The sequence below is a fragment of the Protobothrops mucrosquamatus genome, unplaced genomic scaffold (assembly GCF_001527695.2).
Source record: "Protobothrops mucrosquamatus isolate PMUCROS unplaced genomic scaffold, P.Mucros_1.0 scaffold77, whole genome shotgun sequence".
NCBI classification, from domain to species: domain Eukaryota; kingdom Metazoa; phylum Chordata; class Lepidosauria; order Squamata; family Viperidae; genus Protobothrops; species Protobothrops mucrosquamatus.
In genome coordinates this window covers 487,038-507,197 of record NW_015386454.1, presented here as the reverse complement: position 1 = coordinate 507,197, position 20,160 = coordinate 487,038, and the positions used below count along the sequence as shown (strand labels likewise).

Here is a 20,160-nt window from a genome sequence, read left to right as displayed (position 1 = left end):
AACTACGCCAGGCCGGCCGCATGGAATAGATGGGTTTTCAAGGCTCGGCGGAAGAGGCGCAGGTCCGTAGTTGTACGTAGGTCGGGGGGTAGGTCATTCCAGAGGGCAGGAGCTGCCACAGAGAAGGCTCTCCCCCTGGGGGTCGCCAGCCGGCATTGACTGGCCGACGGCACCCTAAGGAGGCCCTCTCTGTGGGAGCAGACTGGTCGAAGGGAGATATTTGGTAGGAGGCGGTCTTGCAAATACCTAGGTCCATTGCCATGGAGCGCTTTAAAAGTTGTTACTAACACCTTGAAGCGCATCCGGAAAGCGCACCTTGGATTGCTAACAAAGAATTAAGGGAGAATGGAATAGCTATTTCGAACTTTTTAGCTCTCATCAGCCAAACATACCCTTCTGAGATTCGAACCTGGGCTGCCTGCATGTTAAGCAGCTGTGTTAACCTCTAGGCCACAGCTCTTTCTCGCTTTGTCAGCTGTGTCAGGGAGGGAAGAGACAGGGGAGGAGAATTACCTTGAGTGCTTTTTGATGCACCCTGTCGACCCATATATGGGAGAAAGAAATCTTTTGCCTGTATCAGCTCAAACTAGAGCCATCCACAGGCAGCAGTCGCAACTGCGACATCATTTATATTTTTAAAATATGGATTGCTAACAAAGAATTAAGGGAGAATGGAATAGCTATTTCGAACTTTATACACACACACACACACACACACACACACACACACACACACTAAAGAATTAAAGAAGAAACCAGGAAGATCACACTGAAACAAATCCCTGCACCATACAACTCCCAAAAGATGACTGGTGCTAGAGGTACAACACATCTGATTCACCCAGGGGGTTCTTAGGTAGCACTTACCATATTTGATACAGAGATTAAAGAAGGATTGTTTTCATGAAGAGAAGTGTATTTTACCTTACTTTAACATTACAAAAGAAGTCATCCTTTCTTGATGAATATCTAATCATATGCCACCCATTTGCTCTCGGGTGAGTTTTATTATTTGTATTTATTACTTATAATAATCCTTAATGGTTTGCTGGGAATTATAAAATAACTCAAAGGGCAGACTTGATGGACCACTAGGCCTGTTTCTGCCATCAGTTTTCTCTGGTTTTACATTAGAATAAGAAGAGTTTTAGAGGTGAACTCTGGTGCAGTGGTAAGATTTGAAAAGGCTGACAAATGATTAGAATTAGGTTGACTTTGTCTTTAATCCTATATAGGTAGTCATGATGCAATGACATATTGTCTGGATAAGGAGTCAGAAGTCAGTGCAAATGGATCCAAATTGTTGCAGTTACTGGATAAACATATGCATTACATAGTGCACCCTATTATTTTGAGATGGTCAATAACACAGGTAAACATTTTTTGGAGGTCTGTTTTTACATTAAATTTTCTTATACTTTTTTTAAATTTCTGCAGCACATAGAATGATACAGGTATCATAAGGAAGAGCAAAATCTTTGGATGAAAGTGGTCTATGTTCCATTTATTTTTTATTAGAAACATTATGGGTTTTACCAGAGACTTATAGACTGCAATCCAAAACCATTGTCTTCCTGAAACTGTTTAAAATTTATGAAATGTGCAAACATTTTGGAAACCTTTGTGTTTTTTTTAACTTTTCAGGATCTGACTGTGTTGGAACAATTGGATGCTGGAATTAGGTATTTTGATTTTAGAATAGCTCACAAATCTGACGATCCTTCCATGAAATTATACTTTGTTCATATGTTATATACAACAGTGGAAGTAGAGGTACATTTTCTTAACTGAATTCTATTGAAATTATTGTTTTAAGTAAAATACACGATTTAAAAAATGTGGGTTGTGTAGTGTCCCTTCTGTGCAGAAGTGAGGAAACCCAGCTTTTTGGTAGTAATATGCTTCTGGCTTCTTTTTCCTGTTCTGGCAGAGTGGAGACTAATGTCATTTATGTTATCAGAATTAGAAAATAACAATTTCCTTTGTCCCTAAAAGCTAGATATTGATCTCTCATATTGATAACCTTTACCATGAACAATTGCATTTAGTCCAGAATATCCATTTTGAGACTAGCTTTGAATTTCATGATCTCATTGTTGAGACATGCTGAACTTTAGAATTTTTGACTTGTTGTTCAACACCATCATATCTTTTGAAGAACTCTAGAAATGAAAACATTTGCCATTTTTATCCCATATTGTTGCATTAGGCATTTTTAGATTTATTTGTAGATATATTTAGATTTTTTTAAAAAAAATTGTGAACCAACATAATGCTTTGTGCACCAACTAAAGCATAATGGTGAATCTAATGTTGGGAGCAGGAATTTCCTGCAGTTTTGACAGTGATTTTTAGTGTGTATAGATTGTGTCCTGAATACCATGTCTCGCCATCTTGCAGCAATAAAGTCAGTGGTGGGATTCAGCCAGTTTGCACCACTTCGGCAGAACCGGTAGCTAATTTTTTGTTGCCCAGGCCCAGAATGGACTTCCGGAAGCGGCATCCACACAGAGAACCGGTTTTTCACATATTTGAATCTCACCACTGAATAAAGTAAATTAAAACACTCCACCAAAAGTAATTTTAAAGTATCCCAAGACTGAGTAATACAAATAGAAACCATCTTGTGAAGAAAGAAAACATTTTGGAAAATTGGATGCCACATTTTGTTATAATATTACCTTAAATGGAGTAGGAAAATGCCAGATTAGTTTGCTAACATAAAGGCATGTCAGATTTATAATAATCCTTAATCAAGCGAGACTACCTCACTTTGGAACCAATGAGAGACTGCTACTACTTGATGTACATACCAGAACATTTATGTATGTCAAGTAGTAGCAGCCTCCCACTAGTTCCAAAGTCAGGTTGTCTTGCTTGATTATTTGCTTCAAAATATGTATATTGGGTTACCATTTTTCTATGACAGGAAGAGTTATCTGTATTGTTCAACTCATTATATCTTCTGAAGGCTTAAAGTAGTACCAAGCCACTAAATGACTAAGAATTATGATAAAATATATAATGTTGATGAAATTGAAGTTAATGGGGACTCACAGCAAAACAATGGTGGCCTCGGATATTGAGATTGGAGAGAGACAGGAATAGTTGACACCAAAAAAGTTAGCTATGCTTATCTCCGTTAAAAACTGATAATGGTTTCTCTATGAAAACTAAATACTTGTTACTTATGAACTGGAACGTTTATGCTTACAGTATTATGCATAGATATAGCAATTTTGAAGATGCAATTGTATTTAACATGGTTTTCATTGATGAGGTTTAGAAATTTCATAGGATAGGATCAATACTTCACTTACTGTAGCTTCCATTAAAATGAATCCAAATCAATCCATAACTAATTTGCCCCATTGATTTCAATAGGATATACATTAAGGGAAGTTTGTTTGGATAAAACCCAATGTATTAAGTCAGGAAGTGACCAGCTTTTCAGATATGAATATTCTGATAACCACTGCTTGAATCAACTCCCAAACTTGTGCTTGGTAAAGATTCAGAAATGATCACATTGACTCAAGCATTCTTGCCACATGTCACATCCAGTTACATATTGTTGGAAAATTATTAAGATTCCATAGTGCACTGAACAGCAATTATAGCATAAATTCCTAAATAAAAAAATAAACTCTTCTAAATAACATGACTAACTTTAGCAAAATTCATTTGATCATGTTTTTATGTACCTTTTAGGTGCAAACAATTTGGAACAATATTTTCAAATTTATTTTTTAATAGATTTCAACATTCTTAGGCTGGAATACTCTGTCTCTGTCTCTCTGTCTCTGTCTCTGCTTATTCATCAAAGTATTATCTAAATGGATTAAAAACAACATTAATCAAATATTTTTAAGCTATGCTACTTAATTAAAAATTTAATGTTTTTTAATTGACATTGAAATACAGATTTGCAAAGGAGAGTTAACAATGCCCCCTTCACAACTGTATTGTTTGAAGCATCTGCCCTTATGAAGGCCTATTTTCAGGGAACAAAGATTTTTGTTTCCCTTAATTGGTTCCAACGCCAATCAAATTAAATTAAAAATAATGTGCAAAGTACACTAAGAGCTAGTGGTTCTCAGAGCAGAGTTGCTTTGAACAATTTATGCAAATGCTGAATAATGTTTAACTTCAAGGCTGCCAGGTGCTATGCTAAGAGTCCATTAATTCATGGGATGAAAAGGTCTAAACCTCTGCATGTGTAAGCAGCAGTTGATATACTTTGGTTTCATTCTTCTTTACATTAAGTATTCTTATTTGACCAAACACTGCCTTCTGCCAAGGCTATCTTAGGAAGCAAGTTGAGTCATGAAGAGTCAAGAATCTGACAGCTTGATTGCCAATCCTAGCCCATTGCTGCTACTGCTAGAGATCAATAATTAATTTTTTTGTTACCTGCTCTCTGTTAATTCCACAAATGTCCAGTGATTTGATGCATTGTCAGAACCAAACGACTACCCAAAAGGACCATCCTAAATAATGAGCCAACTAGCTGAAATCAACTATCCCAAGTAAATCCCTCCCAGTGCAGGGGGGGCAGACTGATTCTGCCAATGCTTCTGATGCAGCTTCTGGAGCAAATGTGGAAATCATCCAACAGGAAATGCCTCTTTTCTTACCAAACCAGTCTGCCCAGAACTAGTGCCTTCTTTGTCCAATGTAAACTATACATCTTGTTGAGGCCAGATGATATTTACAATGATCTGTAGAGAATTAACCTAATGGTTTAGGGACCCATGAAATAGCACCCCCTCTTGTGATTTCAGCTGGACTAGGTTTTGATAACTGCATGAATAACTGCAGTTGGGATGCATGCTAATCATTCTGCAGCACATTTGACAACTGATTTTGAGGATCAAGTCAAGAAAGTGACTCCCAAATGATTGGCCAAGGAGTGTTTTGTGCAGGAATATTCTGCAGAATTTCAACAATTTGTTTAGGATCTGGAATTAAAGAGCACACTAACAATTCTGGAGGAAAAGAGTAGTGTTATTCCTGTCTCTTTGGACAATGTACTTTTTAAGAAGGATAGCCTTTTTTTAACATAGTAATTTTCAATTTGTTGGATTACAAATACTTATAAAGCATGAAAATTGAAGCTAGGCTTTCTAGGAATCACAGTGTAGACAATATTTCATAGTTATGGTAACATTTAGTTGGATTTTGTATGGTTTGCTAGATGATCAGTACCCATTACAAGTTTATGTACATCAAAGAGGAAAGAATATGCAAATAGCCAGTTTCCAGTTCACATGGAATATCCTGTACAATGAACATTTCCTGGTCTGATAGTATGTTACAATAGAATTGAGAAATTGGCCAATTATAGTTGCTTCACTTTCCTCGTGTCACAAAGCCAAATCTCACACTGCATTTTATCAATCTTACATTGATTTTTATAGGTTGTTCTGTGGGACATTTTACGATGGTTGAAAAACCATCCTTGGGAAGTAGTAGTTCTAGCTTTCAGAAATTTTGATGGCTTGGATGAGAATCATCATAATCATTTGGTGGCCTGTATAAAGAAGATCTTCAGTTCCAGACTGTGTCCTAGAAATGTGAGTTGCTTGGAAAACTTAGTTTTGAGATTTTAAGATTATAAGATTACTAATTAACTTTCGTATGGTCAGATAATGTATTGGGGGAATGTGGAATGATCATATACTACTTTAAGTGATACTGTAATACTTGGCAAAATTTGAACAATTCTTGGGTAATACTGAGTGACCCCTGCAGAACTTGTCCAATAGAGTTCATTGCAGATGTATCCCAAGTCTGTTTGATATAAATAATACAAAACCAGTTTGGTCTAGTGGTTAAGGCATCAGGCTAAAAAGAGGGAGTCTATGAGTTCTAGTCCTACCTTAGCTAGAAAAACCAGTTGGGTGACTTTGGGCCAGTCACTCTCTTTCAGCCTACCTCACCTCACAGGGTTGTTGTTGTGAGGAAAATAGGAGAAGGAAGGTATGTTGAATATGCTTGCTGCCTTGAGTTATTTGTAAAAATAATAAAGGTAAAATATAAATAAATGGAATACAAAATATTATCTTATTCTTCCTTTCAGATTGTCCCAACCTTATGGAATATGTGGTCCAGTGGCTACCAAGTTATTTTGTCTTATGACAAAATAGAGCAATTGATAAAACATAATGAATTGTGGCCTGCAATTCCGTACTGGTGGGGAAATAAGGATACAGCACGAAAGCTTATTGAGTTTTTGGCAAAACGGAAGCAAAGTGGTCGCCCAGGTATTTGTCCCTTCTGCATATATGGTGTATATTCTGAATCAACTCCTAAGTTTCCCTCCATGAGCATTCCCACATATATCCACCAAAACGCAGCAATCAGCTTTTGTGATGATGCAACAGAAACCACAAAAGCCAAGCAATCTTCAGTTATGAGGATTTGCTGTAGCTCTAGTGATCTGAATCAGATTACTAGATGCTCCTCTGTTCCTAATGATATTACTCTAATTTGATTAGATTTCCTGCAGCCTATGCTTTTGGCTGGAAACAAGGTGGCAGGAAAAGTGACAGGGATTCATTAGTTTCAAATTTTTCACATTATTCAGAAGTGTGATCTCATTTTTGCAGTCAGATGGATATATATAAAAAATACTTTGCATATAAAAAAAATTTAATATGAGCAGAGCAACATTTGATATACTGAATACTGTAACAAGGATGTTACAGTACATCTGTTTTAATTTAGGTTGATTTGGGGATACACAAGCAGACATTTCTAGACTGAATTTTAGACTCATCCAAAATAAGATGTAAGAAAGATAATATTTTTCCTGCCCCTTAGTTGCAAGTCATCTGAGGGATACTCATAATGCATATAGTTTGCAAATAAAGTGAGTTACCATATCCTATTAAAATAAATGGGTGAGACATTCCTTTCTTTAGAAAATTGTTAGTAATTGTTACAAGAATCAAATGGCAATTCTTATTCCTGTTTTTCCCTTCCAGATGGATTATTTGTCGCAGGAATCAATCTTACTGCAGATTTAGGATATATTTTGACAAATATAAAAAGTTCTGTTAAAAAAATGACTCAGAAGGCTCTTCCATTCCTAAATATGTGGATAAAGAAACAGCAACCTGGATCAAAAAAGGACTGCATTAACATAATTGCTGGAGACTTCATAGAAAATAATAATTTTGTGGAGAATGTGATAAACCTTAATAGAAAACTGATTTTACAATAACTCTGCTATTATATTTTGATCATGTTTTGAAAGGAGATGATGGGACTAACTGCAAGGATAAAATAGGATATAATACAGCAAATAATTCACCTCCCTCATATTTTTAACCTACAGTTAAGTACTTATTTAAAAACTGTATTTATGGATCACTGTAGAAAATGTCATAATGTTTTTTTAAAAAATCCTTGATGGAAAAAATGGTCTTCCTGCAAAATGTGCAGCGTCTACAGAGTTTTGAAACACGGTGAACTTTTATGAATTAGTATGTTTGACTACCATCTGTGCTGTCCTGCTTTAGTAGGTTTATTAATGTTCCCAAACAATTCCCTTCACCAAAACTCCAGAACTGTCCCAATTAAGTCCAGCCAAAAGCAGACTGATGCTAGTCCACAGAGCAATGGCCAATGAGTCCACAAGGCACTTGAAAGTTTCCCAAATAAGACAAATCCACCAGGTAAACTAAATCCACAACACAAGAGGTTCACAAGGCAAGAAAAGTCCAGAGCTCACAAAGCACAATCCAAAATCAAGGCACAGTGTCAATCCAAAGCAAGGCAGGAATCATAAAGACCAGAAAACATACAGCTAAGAAATAAACATGTTGTCCCGACCATCGTCTCCGTTTGCTGTGCTAAACAGTGCAGCCCATCAAGAGGGATGAGGCTACCTCCTTATGAGTAATCAGGCTGACTTTTGCTGCTCCTGTCTTTTCTCTGCCCTACATGTTCTCTGATCATGTGAGAAGGCAGCTCCTCTTCCTCATCACTAACTGGCTGCAGTTGCATGGTTTCCCCACTTGAAGCCTCAGGATTGTCCTGCTTCAGGTGCACTTCAGCCAAATCCCTCTCAGCCAGCTGCCCAGAGCCATTGACCAAATCCCCTCCTGAAGTGCCTGAGAGTCATCACACTATCCAAGATCATGCTTGAAAAGAAGTTGTGCATTTTAGTAAGTAATGCTTTCCTCATACACACTTGTGTCTTGACCCCATTTGGAGGAGGAGGAAGAGTTGGAATGTCCGATGGGGATGGCACATCTCCTCTGGAATGTTTGGAGAGGCCAGGGGCTGAGGAAGATGCTGCCCCAGGCCCCTCAGGCATTGGTGGTCAACTGGATGGGGAGCTGCCTACCCTCACAAATGGGGGAGGATCAGCTGCAGAACAGGCAGTGGTGTTGAGAAGCACTAGATCCCCTCTGATGAGGAACAGCTGCTTCTCCCATTCAATCTTGAGGGTACGAAGAATGGAGCAGAGCCAAGCTCAAAGGAGGTCTGCGGGGTTGCTTGTGAGACGGTCAACCCACTCCTCAAAAGGAACAGCTGGCTTGGGTTGATTTAAGCAGACGCTAGGGAGGGTGTCTTTGTCAGGAACAATTGTTTGCATTGGCATGCACTTCCCTGGCCTTGGAAAAACTCTGCTTTGATTTGTGGACTCTTAACCTTGTCCTATGGACCTGGAATCTTATGTACGACTTATGGACCTAGCCTTATGGACTTACACTTTGTTTTTGGACTTCCTCTGTGCCTTTGTGATTCAGCTCTGATGATTATCAGCTTTAGTTTGTGGGATAGTGGGTGGCTGCCTTCAGGGAAGTTTGGGGTGGAGCTTTGCTGAACGTTGTAGGTCCATTTGTTGTGGACTTAACAGAGCAATAAAGGACTCTATCGAAGCCTGCCTCTTTCTATGTGACCTGGATCATAACAACTTGACAAATACGAGTTAGTACTAAGAACTAAGTACTAAGACAAAGCCACAATATAATTAGTTTTGGTTCGGTCATTGTGATTTACAAACCATAGTTTATCTTAGCAAAACATACAGACAGAGCCACTTCTGGTTGGTTGACAAAATTGTAATTTAACACAGTAAGTAAACTCACCCATTTAGTTAAGTCAGTGTTTTTCAAACTTGGTAACTTTAAGACATATGGATTTCAATTCCCAAAATCTCCCAACCAGCAGACTGGCCTGGGAATTCTGAGAATTGAAGTTCACATGCCTTAAAGTTATCAGGTTTGAGTATTATTATTTATGCATCTAGCCAAAAACTTGTTCATGTTAAGCAATACCAGTTTCTTAGGATTTTTAGCAAGCTTTTCTTACTTGGAGGTTCCAATAATTGAATATGGGATCTTATGCATGCAAAGTTTTAGTAGAAATGAGCTACATTTCCTGAGCTCTAATGAGCTCTTAGGAACAAAGGAGAGAAGGCTTGGCTCAGGGCTTTTCAACCGGTGCTACTGTACCACTTGTGGTACATTAACGAGTGGCAGGTGATACACAGCCCTGCCTAGCCAAGTGTAGTGGGGGAGGGAAAGAGCCAGCACAGGCAAGGACTTACTGTGAGAGAGTCCTCTGGAGCTGCAGAGTGGCTGGGATGAGGCAAAGGCCCCAGGCTCACTTCTGGCTCACCCTCCCCCATGAGAAAGGAGAAGGAGGGGGGGCAGACACAGGAGAGGTATAAAAGGAGGCAGTTTGGGCAGGAGAGGGAGAGAGAGAGAAAAGAAGCAACCTTGGGAGGATGTGGAGTCAGCTCTAGCTGCACTGAAGGGGAAGGGGAAGGAGGAGGGGGGGGGAGAGGAGATCAAGCAGGCCGGCCATGAGCCGATCTGCAAACTTCTGTGGCAGCCACCTGTGCTGGCAGCAACAAACAGGCAAGAAATGCAGCAGGGGAGGGGTAGCATCAGCTGGAGGTGAGACATGGAGGGAGGGAGATGGAGAGTGGAAGGATTCTTATGTGCTTTTGTGACTTTGAAGTTCTGGGATTTGTGCAATGAGGGCTTTGTGTTCTTAAGGAGTGTTTGGCTATTTCTATTTGGCTGATGTCTTATGTTAGCTTCTATTGCTCTGCTATTGTTAGCTGTAAGTTTTGCTGCAAGGGATTTTGAAGTATTTTTCTCCTGAATGGATTTTGCCTGTAGCATTCCTTTACTTATGAATGGAGCCATTTGGGGAGGCTGCCTTAGCTGGCAGCCAATACTTACATTTTTTTTCTTCTTTAAGTGCCGGCTGTGCTCCTTAACTTTCCCTTCTAGCCAGTAGCTAATTCTTAAAGGGGAATGTGCCTTTTTAAGCTAGTTCACTCAGCAGCTTGTCTTTTCTGTCTCTGGAGGCTTTTCCTTGTTTGATGAATATATGGAAGAGGGAAAATATGGGGGGGGGGAGTTCAAATTCTTCCTTCAGAAGGAGGTGGGCATGAGAAAGAGGGAGGGAAGTCTCGCCTTAGTACTTGGCCACCAGCAGCCCTGCCATTGACTTTGCTTGTCAAAAGGTTGCAAAAGGGGATCACATGACCCTGGAACACTGTGACCATCATAAAAAGGAATCAGTTGCCAAGCATCCAAATATAAATCACAAGACCCTGGTCATGCTGCAATGGTCATAAGTGTGAAAAATGGTCATAAGTCATTTCAGTGCAATAGCAACTTTGAACAGTTTTTTTTCTTTTTGGTCAAGTTTTTGACATCTTGCTAGGTGGTACTCGAATATTGCCATATCCTAAAAATGGTACAGTCGGTGAAAAGGTTGAAAAGCCCTGGCTTAGCTTGTCCTTTTTACATTCAGAGGGCAATTGTAGTCAGAATTGAAATCTAGCCAAATGACTTGAATGTAAATACAATTACATCTTTAGTGCCATTAGCTGTATACTATAAAACCTTAAATGTTTAAAGAGGCCAGGTGCTTAGCAGTATGCATGATGCAGAAAGCAAAACACACAAAAGAAAAACCTGTTCAAAGTTGCTATTGCACTGAAATGACTTATGACCATTTTTCACACTTATGATCATTGCAGCATGACCAGGGTCATGTGATTTATATTTGGATGCTTGGCAACTGATTTCTTTTTATGATGGTCACAGTGTTCCAGGGTCATGTGATCCCCTTTTGCAACCTTTTGACAAGCAAAGTCAATGGCAGGGCTGCTGGTGGCCAAGTGCTAAGGCGGGACTTCCCTCCCTCCCTCTTTCTCATGCCCATTTCCTTCTGAAGGAAGAATTTGAAACACCCCCCCCCCNCCCCCCCCCCATATTTTCCCTCTTCCATATATTCATCAAACAAGGAAAAGCCTCCAGAGACAGAAAAGACAAGCTGCTGAGTGAACTAGCTTAAAAAGGCACATTCCCCTTTAAGAATTAGCTACTGGCTAGAAGGGAAAGTTAAGGAGCACAGCTGGCACTTAAAGAAGAAAAAAAATGTAAGTATTGGCTGCCAGCTAAGGCAGCCTCCCCAAATGGCTCCATTCATAAGTAAAGGAATGCTACAGGCAAAATCCATTCAGGAGAAAAATACTTCAAAATCCCTTGCAGCAAAACTTACAGCTAACAATAGCAGAGCAATAGAAGCTAACACTAGACATCAGCCATCAGCCAAATAGAAATGGCCAAACGCTCCTTAAGAACACAAAGCCCTCATTGCACAAATCCCAGAACTTCAAAGTCACAAAAGCACATAAGAATCCTTCCACTCTCCATCTCCCTCCCTCCATGTCTCACCTCCAGCTGATGCTACCCCTCCCCTGCTGCATTTCTTGCCTGTTTGTTGCTGCCAGCACAGGTGGCTGCCACAGAAGTTGTAGATTGACTCATGGCCGGCCTGCTTGATCTCCTCTCCCCCCTCCTCCTTCCCCTTCTGTGCAGTTAGAGCTGACTCCACCTCCTCCCAAGGCGGCTTCTTTTCTCTCTCTCTCCTTCTCCTCCCCAAACTGCCTCCTTTTATAGCCTCTCCTGTCTCCGCCCCCCTCCTTCTCCTTTCTCATGGGGGAGGGTGAGCCAGAAGTGAGCCTGGGGCCTTTGTTTCGCCCCAGCCACTCTGCAGCTCCAGAGAATTCTCTCACAGTAAGTCCTTGCCTGCACTGACTCTTTCCCTCCCCCACTACACTTGGCTAGGCAGGGCTGTGTACCACCTGCCACTCGTTAATGTACCACAAGTGAAAAGCCCTGAAATAGAAAATGTCTGCATCTTCATATATTGTCAAGCAAGAACATCCAATGTTAGCAGCATTGACACAATATCTGTAACAGGAGTGACAGCAACTAATTCTATAGCCCACAGATAGAATTAAACTAATGGGTAATATTATACATTGTGACCGCTAACCTATGCGGATAAGCATACAGCATATTATCCTAGCTATTCCCATTTGAGCTGTGCTTTTCTGGGTTGAGCTGCTTATTTTCTTCCCCCCTCTCTTCAGCTATAGATTTTTTTTTAGTTTTAAGAATCTGCAACTCATGTAAAGCAATCATACATTATTCCAATTGAAGAGACTGTAAGGACCCACCCCACTTTGCATCTTAAGAAGACAGAACTCTTGGAATAGTTCTTCCAACAGGCATCTTTATTAAGAGAAAATGGTTGCAGGCATTCTAGACAGGACCTGGGGCCCAAGCCCTACGGTTCAAGGTTTTAAGGGATCCCCAACAGCCCCACCTCACCCCACCATCCTTCCAGCGACAATCCCAGGCGTTACATTTCCACCCCCTTTTTCCTCACTGCCGGTGGAAGGGAGACTTCAGAGGGGAGTAGATGAAAGCTGATAGCCCCATTGTTATGATTAGTCCTTTTGGTGGTATCCACATTCAGTCCCTTTGAAGTTGTACCGAAGGAAGTGAGGGACATAAAACCCCTTTGTTCACCCCCCTTCCCCTTCATCGTATGACAGAATCCAGAGAGGGCAGAAATGGGGTTTTCCATAGTTGATAACTAGAGATGAAATATAATTGGATTCTGACCTGCCCCCTTAAAAATAAGAGAAATCCACCTGAAAGAAAACAAAACAGGTATAAAAATTAGTCAGGCTTGTTAGGATACTCTGTGTGATACTTCTTTAATAGCTTTGGGGCTCTGACATGACGTTTATGGACCCACTCGTTTTGTGAGGCCGGGAGATGTTTCCAAGCAACTAGATACTGAGTCGCTCCATGATATCTCCTAGAATCTAGGATTTCCTTTATTTTGAAGTGTTGTTCGCCCTCCACCATGATTGGAGGTGGTGGTGGGGGGATTTTTGGTCGTAACGATGACTGATATTCTCTTTTCAGCAAGCTACAATGAAAAATTGGGTGTATTTGCCTGAGATTTTTGGATAATTCTAATTCTACTGTTACTGGATTTATGATTCTTTTAATTGGAAAAGGCCCTATATATTTTGGTCCAAGTTTTTTACAGGGTTGTAGGGACTTTAGGTATTTTGTAGATAAGTACACCATTTCTCCTATAATGAATGGTGTAGGCTCAACCCTTTTTTTATCAGCTTGTGCTTTGTATGCCTGCCTAGCTTCATCTAGTGCTTTTCTAACTATTGGCCTGGTGTTTTGTAATTGTTCCATCCATTCTTTCAATGATGGGATCGCCGGTTCATTTGGGGTTAATTCTGGCATGGGGTTGAAACTTTGACTGGTGGCTATTTGAAAAGGAGTGTAACCTGTGCTGGAGTGGACTGCATTATTGTAGGCAACTTCTGTGAAAGGGAGTAGGTCTGTCCAATCGGACTGTTGAAAATTAATAAAGCATCTTAAATATTACTCAAGTACTGAGTGACAGCGTTCTGTTTGTCCATCCCCTTGTGGATGATGGCTAGATGTTAGTCCCTGAGTGGTCCCTAACAGGGATAAAAATTCCTTCCAAAATGCAGACGTAAATTGCACTCCCCTATCAGAGATGATGCATTGGGGTGCCCCATGCAATCTGTAAATATACTGGACGAAAAGTTTCGCTAAGGCTTTTGCGGTGGGAATCTTTTGGCAAGGGATAAAGTGCACCTGTTTGGAAAACAAGTCCGTGACCGTCCAGACAACGGTACTCCCAGTGTAATGTTTTTACAAATCCAAAATGCCCTGCTGATTTTGTATCGTGGCAAAGCTGCATGAATGTGACTCTTTGGGTTGTTGGTATATATAACTTTTCCCCACCCAAGGCAGCCCGTCTCTCATTGTGCACACATTTTTGTTTTTCTGGAACCATTCATCTGTTTCCAAACTTTTCCGGAATTCAATTCTGGTTTGGCTGCCCAGCTGTGGTTTTAATTTAGCTTGGGCTCTGGTGGTTACTGGCGTTGCCAGTTGTGATTCTACCATCATCGGTTTAGAGTCGGTGGCTCGCGTGCTGTTATATTGGGGCATGCGAGATAGTGCATCTGCCAGGAAGTTCTTTCCCCCCGGCAAATGCTTGAGCGTAAATTGGAACTGGTGAAAATGCTGGGACCAGCAGGCTTGCTTGGGGTTGAGCTTCCTGGGTGTTTTCAGGGCTTCCAAATTTTTGTGGTCAGTCCACACCTGGAAAGGGATTTTGTTGCCTTCAAGGAACTGGTGCCACATGAGTAATGACCAACGTATCCCGTATGCCTCTTTCTCCCACACGGGCCAGCGCTGTTCCGTTTCCATGAGTTTCTTGGATGTATACGCACAGGGTTGCAATACCCCTTCATCGTTTTCTTGTAATAGTACAGCCCCCACTACCACATCACTTGCATCCGCCTGTATTACGAAGGGCTTATCCATGTCTGGGTGCCTCAGTACTGGTTCGGCAGAAAAAAGTCTCTTTAATCTCTCAAACGCTGCTTGGCACTCCATTGTCCATGTTAGTGGCTGGCTAGGTTTTACTGAGGATGCTCCCTTCGTTTTTAGTAAGTTCATGAGGGGCAGGGCTATCTGGGCAAATGAATTGGCGGTAAAAGTTTGCAAAGCCCAGGAAACTTTGCAGTTGCTTTCTTGTGCGGGGTGGTGCCCATTCTAATACTGCTCTGACCTTCTCTGGGTCCATTTCAATGCCCTGTAGGGATATGCGATAACCTAGGTAGGCTATCCTTTCCTGGTGGAATTCGCATTTCGAGAGTTTGGCATATAGGTGGGCGGCTCGCAGTTTCTTTAAAACCGCTCTGACTAGGTTGACATGTTCCTCTTTTGATTCGGTGAAGATAAGAATGTCGTCTAAGTAAACCAGGACCCCCTTAAATAGGTGCTCCCTTAGAACGTCATTAATTGCATAAATACTGCGGGGGGGGGGCTTGTAATCCAAATGGCAAGACTTTGAATTGGTAGCACCCCATGGGGCAGTTAAATGCGGTCTTCCATTCATCCCGTTCCTTAATTCTCACGCGATAGTAAGCTTCCCTTAGGTCTAGTTTAGAAAAAAATTTCCCTTTCGAGAGGTGTGACAACATGTCTTTCATGAGGGGCAGAGGGTATAGGTTGCTTTCACTGATTGTATTCAGGGCCCTATAATCCACGCATAAGCGTAAAGAGCCGTCCTTCTTCTCTCTAAAGAGGATCGGGGCAGCCACTTTAGGCTTGGCTGGCTCAATGAACCCCCTTTCTAGGTTTTTCTTTATGAATCTTTCCATTTCCTCCTTCTCCTTTAGGCTCATGGAGTATAATCTGGGCTTCAGGAGTTTTGCCCCAGGCTTGAATTCAATGGCACAGTCCGTGAGTCAGTGGGGGGGGGGGAGCTCATCCGCCCTCTCCTCACTGAAAACTTCAGCAAGGTCTCTGTATTCTTCTGGTATTTCTGGTAGTCCCTTTTCCTCTCCCATGGATGCTTTTTCTGTTCTTGATTCTAGTAGCCCCCCTTGGGATTTTAAGTCCATAGGGTCCCCCTTCGAGAATTTGATTTCTGCCGTCCTCCAATTCACCCAGGGGTTTCATTTTTTTAACCATTCCATCCCTAGGATCATCGGGCATTCCATGCCTGGGGTCACTACAAACGTTATATCTTCCTCATGTTTGCCCAGGGAGAGGTGTATTGGTAAAGTGGCTAGGGTAGCTGGCACCCCCCTGCTATGGACCCATCTAACTGGCCAAATGAGATTGGTTGTTCCAGTCTCCTTGACAGAATGCCCAGATTCCCCACTAGCGTCGGGCTAATGAGGCAGCGGGTGCAGCCAGAGTCAATTAAGGCTTTCACCTTCACGGCTTCGGGCATGGGGGGAATTAATATAGTCACTGTCCTGAGGATGGGTGCGATGCGTCCACTTACCAGGGGTTCACCCTCTGAGCTGTCGTCTGAGGCGTCCACTGGCCCTGCGGTGTAGGTTGGAGTTCTTTCCCCCTGATGAGCAGAGGTGGGGGATTCCACAGCCTCCATCATTCTCATGGCAGGTTCTTTTGGCTTAGCTGGAGACTTCCGGATTTGCTGGCCGGTGATCTGTCTGGGTTGTGCTGGGGGGCTTTTGAGTGGCATTCTACAGCCCAATGCCCTTCTCTCCCGCACTTGAAACACCCCATTTGCTTCTTGGCCATAGCCGATGGTTTCACTGGTTCACGTGTCAACTCAGGCGGTGAGCGGCTCCATTGTGTTCCTCGGCGGTGCCTCTTCAGTATGTCAATTTCTGCTTCCTCTGCCAAGACGTACCATTCCTCAAGTTGGTGTGGGTCCCCTCGGGGCAGGCAAGCGTCATATAGGTCATAATTTAGTCCGCCTTTGAAATGGCTAAGGAGGATGTCTTCCGGCCAGTTCAGTTTGCTGGCAATGGCCCGGAATTCTTGCGTATATTCGGCTACCGGGCGTTTGCCTTGTCTCATCGTTTTGATCCTTTCGCGGGCTTTGCGATCAGCCAGGGGGTCCTTAAATCGCCTTCTCAGAGAAGACATGAAACGGTTGAAGTCGTTGAGCTCTGGGCCATTGGAGTTGTGCAAGTTCACCACCCAATCTGCGGCCGGCCCGTCCAGGGCAGATTGCATGATCCGGATACAGGCTTTGTCGCTGGGGATGTGCCGTCCGTATTCCTCCATATAGCTGAGGACTTGGGTTAGGAAAAACCCCAAGCGTGTTGGCTCCCCCTTGAATCTCACGTCCAGCGGCGGGAGTCTTTGAATGGATCGGTGCCTTCGTTGTCGGTGGTAGTGTCTTCCATCCAGATCGTCGTCTGCGGGTCGGCAGGGAGTGGGGACTACTGGATCAGATGTCCCCGGGGCTGCAGGTTCCATTTCCCCCTCGGTGTCTCTCCCTTTGAGGCTCCAGGAGCTGGGGCGGCTGTAGGGCTCAGAATTCTCCTCTCCTAGGGAGCGGAGAGTTCTCTTCACCAGGTTGATAGCTTTCTCTAGGATCCAGCCCAAGTACGGTGCCCAGCTCCCTTCCTCTTCACTTGCGTGCAGGGATTTCTCCATCTCCTCCTTCCATTCTGGTTGGTTGGCGCCCCATCTCAGGGTCACCTTTCTTGATTTCTTTTCCCACTCGCCTTTCTTTCCAACGCCCATTGACCACCGAGGTTTGTGGTCCCGTGTCTCCAACACCTCTTCTCCTGAGGAATCTGACCTCTCAGATCCCGACATCTGGCAGGCTTTCAGTCGGGGCAGCGGCTCCCTTCCTGGGGAATTTTCTCCCTTCCCTGCTCCGTCGTCTGACATGGTAATTTTTGCAAAGTCCCCCGGCAAGGTTCTCCCTTCCAGGTGGACTAATTCTGCAGGTCCTGTCTAATGTAAGGACCCACCCCACTTTGCATCTTAAGAAGACAGAACTCTTGGAATAGTTCTTCCAACAGGCATCTTTATTAAGAGAAAATGGTTGCAGGCGTTCTAGACAGGACCTGGGGCCCAAGCCCTACCATTCAAGGTTTTAAGGGGTCCCCAACAGCCCCACCCCACCCCACCATCCTTCCAGCGACAATCCCAGGCGTTACATTTCCACCCTTTTTTTCCTCACTGCCGGTGGAAGGGAGACTTCAGAGGGGAGTAGATGAAAGCTGATAGCCCCATTGTTATGATTAGTCCTTTTGGTGGTATCCATATTCAGTCCCTTTGAAGTTGTACCGAAGGAAGTGAGGGCCATAAAACCTCTTTGTTCACCCCCCTTCCCCTTCATCGTATGACAGAATCCAGAGAGGGCAGAAATAGTCGATAACTAGAGATGAAATATAATTGGATTCTGACAGAGACTCCAAATGATGTTATAATATCAACATACATCACATAATCAAAACCAAGTCATATATACTCCTATAAGTGTATATTCTCCAGCATTAAGCATACTAACTCTCTTAGCCTTTTGAAAGGGCTGGAAACCTGGCTTTGCCAATTGGCTTGGGACCGATGAGGGTTCCTATGCTATAGATGGTTAGCAGGCTAAGAAGACGATCTCATCTATAACCCAGGTTCTTAGTTCATCCAGTTTTATGTTAATGTCCAGTGTTTTAATGTTTTATATTGCTGTTTTTATGATGTTGCAAGCTTCCCAGAATTGCTTGGCACTAAAGTGGGCAGCGTAGGAATTTAATAAATGAAACACCTCAACCTCTATTCAATTGATGCATATAGATAACTACTTCCTGTACAAAACATTAAAATTATGTTGGAACAGTTTTCTTCTCATTGTTTTCTCTAACTCAGTGTTGAAAAACTGACAACTTTATATCAGGAGTAACATTTTTATTAATCATGTTTACATTAATTTTTAAGCCCACTGGAGTCAACATTGTGTATACAGTCTCATCACTCTGATTGGAGCTCTTGTCTCATAAAAATTTGCTGGAGGACTTTTCTCCCAGAAGCAAAGCAGGCTGTGGCTATCAAGACAAATAACTAGACTGAGGAAATAGACGCCTGTATTTCCATAGGGCAGAGTCATTTATGATGACCTTTACTTTAGCTGTATTATCTTCAGGAGCAACATCAACTTCTTGTACTACTGCTTCTTTGTACAACCAACTGCAATGATACAATACAACTGGTGTTTTATTACTAGAGAAATAACATTATTAATCATAGTATCACAAATCCCATGGTCTTGAGGATTAGAAATGTATCCCAAGCTTGTGTGTTTTCTCTTACTCTTTGTAAAATTGAATAATTTTAATCTGAAATGATAGTTTGGAAAACTTTTTGAAATGGGTTTCCTGAGGTTTGAAACTTACAAACACAGTAGTCTTCAACATATGACCATTTGCTTAGTAACTGTTTGAAGTTATCATCTACCTCAAAAAGGGGACTTACAACCCAGATCCGAAGTTCTAATAGTTGCCTTCCCTGCAGTCATGTGATTGCTATTTGGGTGCTCAGGAACATGGTGGCATTTATGGCCATTTGCAGCACTCTGCAGTCTGGTGGCCATTTTTTAAGACAGTTTTGCAGAAAACCAGCATCTGGCACTTCCAATTTTTGATAAAACTGCCCCATAGTGAATAATGGGTTCGCTTAACAACATGTGACCAGAGCTCTGCAGCTTATACTATAATATCTATAGCTTGGTTTTTACTGTTGGCAGGGCAGCATTTGTGAAAATGCGCAGCCAATAAATTAACAATTATTAAACAAAAGAAAAATTATTTTTAGATATTAAATGGGCTTAGCAAATAAACCTGGATGAGCAAGTAGTATTAAACTTGTCTAAAGAGTCAATACAGCAAAAAGAACCAAAAGCAAACTGTTTCTAAAATGTAGAATTTTGATACTAATTTGCATGATTTCCAGCTATTGCTGATGTGTAGTTGTCACTGACCTGAGCTGAGGTCCAGATAAATTGATTTTAATTGTTATAATTTTTTTCCCAGTTCCTTTCAAAACTCTTGCCTCAATTTCTTCTTTCAGCTCTTTTAAACCGTGTTCAAGGAGAGCTGAAGTGACTATAGCGTTTTGTTCTTTAGGTTGATATCTAGCAGCAAACAGACATCATAAAAATAGACCTTGAACACAGGAGACAATTGTGAAAAACTATAGAAATTTAGCTTGTTTATATAACAGACACATTTCATAGGACTATAGATTTCATATTTTAGTTTGTACTAAATAAGTAAGAACCATTTATTTTTTTGGTGAGTATTTATCATATATTAATATTGTAGAAAAATAACCTACATTACATACTACCGTATATACTCGAGTATAAGTCGACCCGAGTATAAGCCGAGGGACCGATTTTCCCACAGAGAACTGGGAAAAATTGGTGACCCGCGCATAAGCCGAGGGGGCATTTTGGCTGTTCCTCCCTGGCCGCCGCCCCACCCCC

At 41.9% G+C, this 20,160-nt stretch overlaps 2 protein-coding genes across 2 annotated transcripts in view; one reads left to right on the top strand and one right to left on the bottom strand.

Annotated features, from left to right (window-relative positions):
• The window catches only part of PLCXD1 (phosphatidylinositol specific phospholipase C X domain containing 1), a 17,796-nt gene extending 10,397 nt beyond the window's left edge, over positions 1-7,399 (top strand). The window contains exons 2-6 of the mRNA XM_015812280.1: positions 1,236-1,372; positions 1,645-1,773; positions 5,421-5,576; positions 6,083-6,266; positions 6,990-7,399. Of these exons, the coding sequence (XP_015667766.1) occupies positions 1,236-1,372; positions 1,645-1,773; positions 5,421-5,576; positions 6,083-6,266; positions 6,990-7,228 (845 nt within the window). The 3' untranslated portion in view covers positions 7,229-7,399. The remainder of the gene's footprint in view (positions 1-1,235; positions 1,373-1,644; positions 1,774-5,420; positions 5,577-6,082; positions 6,267-6,989) is intronic.
• Positions 7,400-18,579: 11,180 nt separating this feature from the next.
• GTPBP6 (GTP binding protein 6 (putative)) overlaps positions 18,580-20,160 on the bottom strand; it is a 20,700-nt gene continuing 19,119 nt past the window's right edge. Inside the window, exons 9-10 of the mRNA XM_015812277.1 lie at positions 19,654-19,806; positions 18,580-18,863 (exon numbers count right to left, since the gene is read on the bottom strand). Of these exons, the coding sequence (XP_015667763.1) occupies positions 18,725-18,863; positions 19,654-19,806 (292 nt within the window). The 3' untranslated portion in view covers positions 18,580-18,724. The remainder of the gene's footprint in view (positions 18,864-19,653; positions 19,807-20,160) is intronic.